Source organism: Boleophthalmus pectinirostris, unplaced genomic scaffold (assembly GCF_026225935.1).
Source record: "Boleophthalmus pectinirostris isolate CB_2022bp ecotype Guang Dong unplaced genomic scaffold, ASM2622593v1 HiC_scaffold_18, whole genome shotgun sequence".
Classification (NCBI taxonomy): Eukaryota; Metazoa; Chordata; class Actinopteri; order Gobiiformes; family Gobiidae; genus Boleophthalmus; species Boleophthalmus pectinirostris.
In genome coordinates, this window is record NW_026571133.1 from 30,853,840 (window position 1) to 30,865,002 (window position 11,163).

The 11,163-nt window shown below is 40.8% G+C and overlaps 1 protein-coding gene across 2 annotated transcripts; it reads right to left on the bottom strand.

Moving 5' to 3' along the window:
* Nucleotides 1-3,803: 3,803 nt before the first annotated feature.
* On the bottom strand, nt 3,804-7,395 carry nrarpa (NOTCH regulated ankyrin repeat protein a). 2 transcript variants are annotated; one of them, XM_055154193.1, is made up of 2 exons: nt 7,251-7,395; nt 3,804-7,055 (listed from the first exon to the last, which is right to left on the bottom strand). In XM_055154193.1, exon 2 carries the CDS (start codon nt 6,669-6,671, stop codon nt 6,333-6,335), a length of 339 nt encoding a protein of 112 aa, XP_055010168.1. In that variant the 5' UTR covers nt 6,672-7,055; nt 7,251-7,395; the 3' UTR covers nt 3,804-6,332. The 2 variants fall into 2 exon arrangements, with proteins under 2 accessions (XP_055010168.1, XP_020795912.1); XM_020940253.2 differs by having other exon boundaries at nt 7,247-7,395.
* Nucleotides 7,396-11,163: the final 3,768 nt, after the last annotated feature.

An 11,163-nucleotide genomic window follows, 5' to 3' on the forward strand; every position in this document is an offset into this window, starting at 1 on the left:
GTATTACCACATGAGATCACAAGATGGAATAGCGTCTTATCAGTTTAAGAGAAGAATACAGCCTAAATATGTAGGGTTTGTATGTTAAACATGTGTGAATGAAACAAAACACAACTGCCGGTATGTTTTAAGATAAGATAAGATATGCCTTTATTAGTCCCACAGTGGGGAAATTCCAGTGTTGCAACGCACAATTTCAGAACAGCAGGAAAAGGTAACACAGATAATAAATAATAGCTTAAAATTTTTGATGAGGAAACATTATAAAATACAGTAGATAGGAAAATAACATAGGTCCTTTAAGGCAATATCATTGCACTCACAATATTGAAGGGCACTAGGTAACATTTCTGGCAAATAGTACACCTGCTTGTTTCCAAGGAGATATTCATTCTTTGTCTTGCATTAAGGTTATCCTTCTGATATTTTTTTTCAATACAGATGTCTACCCCCCAAAATAACAGGCGCTTTATCTCGGTGAGTAGAGTAGCCTCTACTGACTCCAAACTTTTTCTTAGTCGTGGTTATGGTCTTGTCTTTTCTAGATGCCAAATTTGAAAAGCAGGTGGCAGACCCTCCTTTGAGAAAAGCTACATAATGCATCTTTTAAACCTGGACATGACAGCTATATACACAAATTTAAGTGATTTAAATTTAGTTAATAAAATGCAAGAGTACACACTTTCAGAACACGCGAGAACTGATGCATGAAGTAATATTACAGTTTATGTACTTGACTATTTGAACTATACAACAGATTGACACAGTGTGAAAAGGTTCCTCTTTGCATAACAACTGTCACTTTCCATGCTCCGGATACTGTTGGTATTTTCAGTTGGGTGAAGCCATTTATTTTTAGAAACAAGTTAGAGTAACTGACAATCAAAACGAGTAATGCAATTCATAAGTACATTTTCTCACAAAGCATACCAGGATCTACACTACACGCCAACACTTATAGTAGTAGTAGTTTACTGCAGTGTTAAAGGTGCACAACTTAACTTTACTAGAAGAGGTTCTGTAATGCTCCACAGTACAGCATTAAACATATCGATCTCCATGGAGACAAGCAGGTCACATCATGAAGTTACAGGCTCTTGAAAGGATTAATAAACATTTTAACAACAAAAACATCTTGAATGTGGAACATTCCTGGCAGGGCAATAACATTTCCAAGAAGTTGAGCAGGTAGCAGATTCTCCACCAGAAATATTTTATAGTGCACATTTAATATAAATTCATAATATATACAGAAAATAAACATTGGAAGCCTTTGAATATTTTATAATAATCTTGTCTTTGTGAAGGTAAAAACCCTGTTCTCAGATACTACAATGGATTGTCTCTGTGTGACTTCTCAGCAGAATTCCTTCGTGAAATGCCTGATGTTGCTGGGTGCACAGCTCCAGAGCGAGATGAGCGAGGAAAGCCAAGGCACATGAAGAACCTATTAGGGGCCAAGCAGGCAGCAGCAGCAGCCCTGGGAGGCCAGCCAACTGAGTGTGTGAACAATGGGAACACAACTCAACAAAAACATCCTCCACAAGTGAGAGACTGAGGGAGAGAGGCAGGGAGGGAGGGAGAGAGCTGGGGGAGAGAAGAAAAAGAGAGAGGGTAGAGAGATAACATTTGTGTTTTTTTTTTTTTTATATTTAATAAAATATTACATGTATTCATTTATAAGTGATAGTTCAACTCTGACAAAACAACACATAAAATGTGTATGTGTCTCCACAGAGATCTATTCTATTGATTTGCCAGAAATATTTCACAGTATATGGAATTAAACTTATCTACCTTGAATTTATTTATTTAAAGTTTTTTTTTTCTTTGCTCAAAAGTACCATGAAAACATACATTCTCACTGTGAACGAGTGGACTTGCTTTGCCACAGATCTGATCTGTGACTTTGTTTCCATGCAGATATGTATATTTAATGCCATACTGTGGCACATTCTTGTACAATAACATCTCTATGGAGACAAGCAGACTATAAGAGTTAAATCCACCTTTAACAAAAAATAAATAGTACACAGTTGCCCAAATAGTATTTTTAAAACATCAATAATTATTATGCATTATGCATTCACATAAGCTGATCTGGTAAAGTGTCTTGCCCAGGTGCACAAGTATATAATGTTGATGTTGATAACTTGAGTAAGTGAGGTGCTGTCACCAATCACATCTACTAATCTACTTAAGTGTTCATGCTACTTACTTAAAGCAACTTATTTTTAATGCATATTTCATACTATGACACAGTATACAGCAAATGCAACACAAAAGAAATAGCAGGAGCAGTAATGATTATTGTAGTTCTAGTAAAAATAGTAGTGGCATAACAGTCTTGATAGTTGATATTTATAGAACTGTCGAGGTGGCACCTCCACCTAAACTGTGTAACACTTGTACTACACCCAGCCACTGTTGCAACATGAACAGGTCGGACATGTAGAAAGATGCATTGTTGTGTCAGCGTTCCCACGACCCTCCCACACTCATGCAATATCAGTAGCAACACAGTACTTCCAGGAAACAGGGACATAGGCAGCTTTCGCAAAACAGGTGCTGGGAATTAAGGGGAGCAGAGCCAAGACTCGGGGGCTTCTAGTCAGCAAAAAGGCCTTAAGAGAGCAGAAAAACATCTCACAAGTTGGGTCACACAACTCATTGCCAAATAAAGAACCCTTAGAACTATTGGCTAAGAAAAACAATTCATTCAAGTAGTTTTACAATTAGCAGAGTTATGACAGAAATAGTTGTATTAGTAGCAGTATTCATGGCTTTTAGATTTATGTTTATAGGCAATATTAGGAGGACTCTAATTCAGTTCAAAAGCATATTTTGTTTTGAATTGCTAATTGCAAGGAAAATGTGTATATAATACAGCAAAGTATTGTCAGCTGAAGCAAGTCTAAATGCATATAAGTGGCAGTATTGAAGGCATATTATGGTGATATAGTTGTAGAGTAGGTGTACTTTTATTATTGCAGTATTAGTAGTAAATGTAATAATTGTTGTTGTTGCAAAGTGACAATACAAGAACAGTAAAAATAACAGCATATAATTTAAAGTAGTGGTAGCAGTAAAAAATGCAGCAGGATTTAAAGTACTTTCAATGCAATGTATTTTTAACCTATAAAGCAGTTACTGACCAATAGCAAATATCTCAAATATAGAGCAAGCAGTGTGGTGGTACAAGTGCAAGTGTCCAATAAAACCATTCTAGCATTGAAATGTGCTAGATCTAAAGACGCTTTTGGAGAGCTGAGTTGTTCAAAGACTAGGCCTTCATCATTCCGAAGAGAGAACAAGAGCAGAGTGTTGGAACGTTTTTTGTGGGGGTAACATAAAACCAGCAACACACACAGGGGAGGGGAGGGAGGCTTCTTTAAACCAAGCCTACCCAGAATGCACTGCGCTCTTTTATCCCGGCAGTGAAAGGATGAGGCCAGATGAATGACAAAGGGAGAGAATGGGGATCTGGGTTGGGCTCTGGTTTGGAAGAAGACAGGCAAAGAGGGGGGTAAGAGGGGGGTGTTTCCCAAACCAGTCTATTCTATGAAAAAATGCACCAGGAGGGAGGGGGAGGGGTGAGGGCAGTTGCACCACCAGGAAAAAAAAACTTAGCTAAGGACTATTTTGTTAGTTTAGAAACAGACACGTAGACTATTTCTGAAAAGATTCACCTGTCAGCTTAGAGACCCAATCACTTAACAGTGCGGTAGATGAATAACAAGTATACCCAGGTTCTGAATGATGAGTACATTCAATCAAATACAGTCAGTGAAAAAATACATGCATAGACTGAAGAATGGGTTTAATGATTTCTTTACTGGCTTGTACACAAACGTACAAAAATAATACAGCACTCATCTCCACATGACATGACGTCATCATCACAGTGTTACAAACGTTCAAAAATAAAAGCATAAAAAAACAAATAAAAGAAAATAAGGCTCAAGTTGTGATCTCCTCTCACTTCAAATGAAGCAAGACCAGAAACACAATTTGGTCCCAGAAGAATAAAACTCCACACTTTTTCTCATTCAAAAATAAAAATAAAATTTGAAAAAAGTCATCTCACTCATGTACACCAATCCGGTGGTAGGCTTTTTCATACGTCATAAATGTTATGACCCTGAAAAGCCAAACAACCACACAACCGTGCAATTTTTAATCAATGATCTTACCATCAAATGTATTATTCCCCTTTCAACAATAATAGGAAGACAGCACTTCAAAAAAGAAAGTGCCCAAAGATATCATCATCAGCGATATATATATCCATATGTATATATACATACACCCAATACACACTTCTTTGTTAAAAAAACACCATGTTTTTCCACAAAGTAACACAGACATTAGGACAACATCACCTGGAGCATATATTCATACAATAGTATCTTGTTGTGTTTGTTTTTTCTATTCAGAAAAAATAAAAATGTTGACACATAAAAGCCAACTTTTCAACAACAGTCATCAGTGCAATATTCAAACAAAAAGAAAAAACATCAAGTTTAAGACAAGTGATGCATATTTCATGTTTGTTGCTTGATACCAATCTCGACCTTGTTGTGGATCTCACTTCACTTGTTACCTCTCCAGGTTTTTCAAAAGTCAGTCAGGATGACTGCTAGAGCCACAGCTGCTCAGGGCTTCACCACACTCACACATTCAGTCACACACTGGAACGCATTCACAAAACAAACCACACACTTCTCTTGAGGTGAACCTGTGCAACCGTGAAGCCTTTATAAAACTGTTGGCCATTTTGAGCAGTAGGCTTAAAATATAACATTAAAACAAAACAAAACAAAAAATCAAACATACAAGCAGCATTGATACAAATGTTAGGGTGTCATGACTTTTCGGCAAATGCAGCAGGCAAGTTTACCAAATTCCAAAGTGAAGTCCCGCCACAGTCATGAGTGGGATTCTTGTTTTGTCTTCATAGTCCAACAGTATGAGGGTCCTGCTCAGTAGTCGTAACTATTCCAAAGGCCTGCAGCACCCCAGGCCAACACCAGGGGCTTCATTTTGTGTGCAATAAAACTCCCTGCATTTCAAAGATACAATTCCACTTTTTGTCTGACTGAAAAATATCTTGGAGGACAGGTAGCACATTGGGAATGGCAGTGTATGCTTATGAAATGTTGAGAATTTGTTTGGTTGTAATGTTAAAAAAAAAAAAAAAACTCTCCCGGGTGAAGACAGCAGAAAATCCATTTTAAAAGCGCAGTTATGTGATTCCTTACATGGAAAGCAGTGATGACAGACAAGAGGGGAACACTATATAGTCGAGGTAGCTGGCAACAGGCAACCAAAAGAAGAGTAGGAAATGAGAGAAAAAAACACTTGTTAAGAATCAGCAAAAGAGTAACATATACAGTATGTTGGTAGGGGGCACTTTAAATGGAGTCTTCACACGGGACAGTTATACTACAAGACTGCAGCAGCTTGAGTCACCCAAGATTCACTTTTTACAGATGAACCATGACATATTACAAAAAAAGTCTTCTCAATGTACCTTCATAAATAAAAGAACCCAGCCTGCTTTCACAGTGATGACTAGGATGTTAATAAAATACTGAAAGGAGATTATAAAGTGAATTTCCAAATGATACAAAGCGAAAGCAGCTGTTTTTAGTAACACATTTGACCATTGGCAAAAAGGGTCACACTGACACTGGCCTGAAAAGATGGGACAACGCCAGCAGTACTGTCTCTTTAAAACATGCACAAAGTAAAGCTATTGTGTACAGTACTTCACCACAGTCAATTGTTCATGATTACATGTCTGAAAGCGATCACATGTTGGAGTAAAGTTGTTCAAATAAGCAGACCCCTGGCGCACGGAGACACAGCCTCTTCTCCATGTCACCCCTTGCAGATATTCCAGCATGCAGCTTTAACATCAAGTGCGTGTTTCTTTAAAATAACTTAGGAAGTTTTAACAATAAGGAGTCACAGGTCAGACCCGTGTCCTCACAAAGACACTATTCTGTACTGAGGATGGAGAGAGAAACTGGGACATTGGCGGGGCTCTTCGGCCAGTCGCACAGCAGCAGCAGCCTGTAGAGTGAACGACGCGATGTGGGAGACATTCAGGAGGAAAGCTTTAGTACCAAACACGCTGCTGGCTGTGCGTTTGGCCCAGGAGTGTGCAGGACCCCGTTTGGTTTACAGTGAGGGACAACTGCGCAGCCCTGTGTGTTTACTCTGATCATTTGGCACAACTGTGAAGTAAAGACAGTTTCTGCATCCCGCCTGCAGTTTATGGTCTACTGTTGCTTGTTGCTTTTGCTGGTTGATTACCTGACAGCAGATCACCGGGCGCCAGACGAGTACTTGGCCTTGGTGATGAGGTATAGTACAATGTCCTGGTGACCCCCGAATGCGGCGATGTGTAACGCGCTCCATCCTTCCCTGTTTGCCAGCCGGATGTCCGCCCCGAATTTGACAAGCAGTTTGACCAGCTCCAAGTTGCCATCGATAACGGATTGATGCAGGGCCGTCTGGCCCTCAGGACCGAACGAGTTCACGTTGAACTCGCAGTTTGTCATGTTTTGAAGCAATGAATGCAGCTCCTTGGTGTTACCCTTCTTCACCGCCTCCTGAAAAACACGCTGTGGCGCGGAGCATGTGGAAACGTCCGCCTGGCTCATGGCTGCAGCTGGCGATATTTGACTGTAATCCTGCGTGGATCTAAAGTCTGAACAGGTCCTATTGAGGGCGCACAAGGGACCGCTGCCAAGCGATAAGGCACTTACAAGCAGCCTCTTCGAGGAGGAAAGACCACTGTGTAGTATATCCCAAAAAGGACACGAGGAAAACACACGCAGTGTGCAAAAGATAAAAATTGAATCCGGAGACTGCAAGGGTATAAAGAGCGGTCCAGCCTCTGTTGACTGTATTCCCCGCGGAGCAGTAGGTCGTCTTGCGCAGGGGATGGGGAAGACACCTCCGATAGTCCGCTCCGCGTGTCCACACGCTTTCCTTAATTTAGACCTGGTTCCTTCGCGTTCCCGGTGATGCTGTTCACGTGGCGTCTATTAAAACAAAATACTAATTATTCCACACGGACCAGAGCTGGTGGGAGACAAGAACCATGCTAAACTGAGACCTGAACACCGCATTCCTTCACACAGACATACCTGGCACAAGAGCGCACACCTTTACGCATTCAAACTAATTTTGAATAAAAGTGAGAGGATTCCCAAATAAGAGGATTGCGGCTCACCTACGATAGACGGACGGCTCCGTGGCGACGAAACGCTAGAAATCCAAGACGTGGGCCGCGCGTATCCTCCGTGCGTTCCGTGGGTTTCTGCCCTGCGCTCTGCTTTGGGGAAGGTTTTACGCGTCTTCTATTTGCATGACAATACGGTTCCAAAGAATCAACTGTGGAGGAATGGGCGGAAACTCAGGGAGGTTATAGGCTGCTGTCTTCGAAGGGGGTGCGGCCAACATCCGTGAATGTGCAGAGGGGGCGTGGTCTGCCAAGGGAGCCAAATGTTGCCGCTGTAATGCACAATGCAGTCATAATACTGTATACCTAAGCACGAGGGCCATGGAGAAACTGTTCACACAGAAAAGCTACTCAGTGAAGAGGTCATATATAATGATCAAAATTTCTGAATAGATCTATATCCCTCACAGTCAAAGAAAGCTTGAAATACTTTTTATGTGAATTACATGTCAAGTAACACTTGACAAAGGAAGGGAAATGGAACACTAAAAAATAAGTTTATTCATTTGACCAATTTATTTTTCTGTTTAAAATAGTAACATAGACCACGTGGTTTAATAAAGTGAAATCAGTGTTGGTAAAATGTTGACCTTGCTAATTGCAAGTTCACCGGCTCATTAGAACTATATTATTTTAATGTAATTAGGGCTAAAACTGCCAATAATAACAAACTTCTATCAGAGAGGGTGGAGTTGACAGTTACGCGCTGCTGTTGGCACTACGTGGCACAGCCAATAGGCACAGCATAGCTTTCCACAAAGCTTTTTTACTTATTTTGTCAATGAAACGCACAGTGGCACGTAGCATGTTTAATGACAATCTTAATTTTAGAGACAGGTTTTACTATTTAAAATCCCAGAAAAAGAATACAGTTCCCTGCACATAAAACGCCTCTGTCGGCGCAGGAGATTGTTGGCTGTAGGGGCCAGAATCATAAACTGCGGATATATTCCAGTTGTTTTTAAATGAGACTAAGACTTGACATAACAAAAGCTTTGGGCTACTTCCTTTTTACAAGTGAAAAGAGGTGACGCTGTGAGCAGATTGACCCGCAGACCAGCAGCCCCCAGCACCGTGGGAACTGGGCGTCTGCGAGACTGTGAGAAAGGTAGTAATACTGGTAATAGAGAGATGAAGATATATCGTAACAAATGAGTGTGTGAACGTGACAATGAGAGGTAGTGTTAACAAGAGATAGGGGAGGCCACAGTCGTTTCTATAAACCATCTCCGGGCCGTTTGCTCCGTTTGGTCGCCTGTCTGTTCGTCGTCGTCTCATCTGTGTAACACTTCATAAACCACTCTCTTCTTTTTTGGTTGGCGGTTTTCACACTGTCCTTATTTTCTCACACTTAACTGTACATTTGGCGCACGTCTGTGGCTGCATCTGCCTGCACTGTGCGTCTCTGCATGAAGGTCACAACCTGTTTAAATAACCAGCGATAATGAGATGGATAATCATATAATCCGAATATTAGATTACAGCAAATTCCATTAAGTTGTCTTAAAATAAATAAACAATGTAGATATAACACACAATGATCCTCTCCATAAAATGATGCTACACATAGTTCATTTAATTAATTTAGATGAGAAGTTACACCTCAAGATGAAATGCCCCGTGAAATGAATTACATGGATGTAACACGTGCACGTGAATTTCCCCGTTATAATGCGTGAGGATTGCATCTTTACCAGACTAATTCCTGGTTATGTTTCTATGTGTAATTTCTGACTTTGGTTTGCTAAGTCACGCACAGCTGTGCATGCCTTTAAACCACAGGTTAGACTCATTCACAAAAATCTGGAACTTTGATGTAAACGAAGCACCCGCAGATGTGCGCTTTGATCGTCTGTTCCATCAGAAACACAATAACGGCACATTTTCTGTGCAGTTGAGTCAACTAGCTATATATGTGTCTCTTTTCTTGTGTACATAATGAATGGTGCAGAACATCTTCTGGAAAATCAGGAACATCTGTCCGCTATCAGCGCTTTTGGCTGCGCTGTGTCTGGACACTTGGAAAACATTTGCAGAGACCACAGCATGAGCCAAAAGTTGCTCTGATTGGACGAGTTTCTCCTCTAAACTCTCTGTGGCATTTGCTCTGGTCTCTCTGCCCCCACCACACAGCTCCGCGCTACTGCCGGTGAAGTGAATATGTGGGAAAAAGACAAATCCAGACAAGCGCGCTGCAATGTTTATGCATAAAAGCGCATAAAGAGGAATAATACCTCCCTCCCTCTGTTAACATATTATCCGCAAAACCACTAGGATTGTACTGTCTAAACTGAAAAAATAAATCATGAAATTATCACACAATGCACAGCTAGGCGTGTTTATAACGTGAGGTGCGACAATTGAAGGTATTCTTTTATTTACGCGTGCTACACAATTCTCTTGCAGGCTGTTTATGTGCAAGACATGTTTATTTCTGGTGACTGTACTAGCAGTACAGTGTTGTGGAGCTGCCTTGTAAACGAAGTAGGACAACTCGATACACAAAGCCTGTTTTGGCGCCGACTGTTAGGGCAACTTGGGCCAATGCGCACGAGAGGTGCCAGTGTCCCAAAAACGCTTACACTGAGAAATATCAATCGGAATGCGTCTCGAGTTATTAATATTAGCTAGTTATAACTTTTTGCATTGAGGATAGAAGCATGAGTATGAGAGGGGAGAGAGAGAGAGAAAGAGAGAGCTGTGACGTGCGTTTCGAGGGAGGGGCATGTGAGTCCAATTCATTCCGGGGACCACGTGTTCATAGAGCGTGGGAAAGAGGCGAGCTTTTCTTCCCAGCAAAGAAAGAGCAAGGATCAAATAACACGGTGCTGCTGCAGAAATCTCTTGCTTTGCGCAGAGGCTTCTGCGACCACCCGGACAAGGACAGGACACAGAGGGGCTTATTCTGGACCCGGAGCTGCTGTCTCCTCACTCGAACAGCAATAAAATATAGCAGACTTTATACGATGTGGTTTAAAAGTAATTAGAGCAGAAGTCGAGTAGTTTCCAGGACGCAGAATGGTGCCCAACGAGACCTGCTTGAGTCGTATTTTGGGTTGTAAGCTCATGTCGACTACTCCCCGGTGGTGGACGTTTATTTGAATATCCTGACTTTTATTTTATTTAGAAAATCATTAACTGTAGATCATAATTTACTTTATCAAAATTCAGACGAATCCTATAGGTAGTAACCGTTTTACAGTAAACTGGAAAGAACATCATTGCAATACCGTTTTATTTTCCTTTTCCCCCCTTATTTCTGTAGCCCATATACGCAAGAAATAGTCTACCTTATATAGTGTTTTTGTTTCTCCATGTTTGTAAGGTGAAGTGATGTGCAGTTTGGTACAGAAAGCCAGAGTCAAAAAAGTAATCCTACTAATACCTATTTAAACAAATGCTTATAAGCAAACATTTAAATGGAGGAAAGAGGTCTATGTGATGTGATATAATGAGACTGGGGCAACAGGCAACACTTTTTCCTCCACTGGCCCCATTAAGTCCTGCATACTTGAGGTCCTATGTCATTGTCTGCCTCCATCATATACTGTGCAATACTGACATTTGTGAAGTTTTTTCAAAAGAACCCCATACACACCACTCTTCCACTGTGAAAAATGTTCCCATGTCTGTACTTGCTATAAGGATATTACAACATATGGAAACAAGAGCCAGCAGTGAAAGAATAGACTTGTATAGACATATCATATCGCTGCTTGATGCGCTTCCTGAGAATGTTTAAGTCACGTCTGGACAGTAATCCTCATAATCTTATGCTGTCCAGAGCAGCCCCCCACTCTCCAGTTTTCAAGATTTCCCACAAAAGTTTATATGATGAAATCTGACTCTTCTAACATGCCAAATTGCATTTGTAAAATTGGCTCTTCTGAAATACAATACTCAAATTG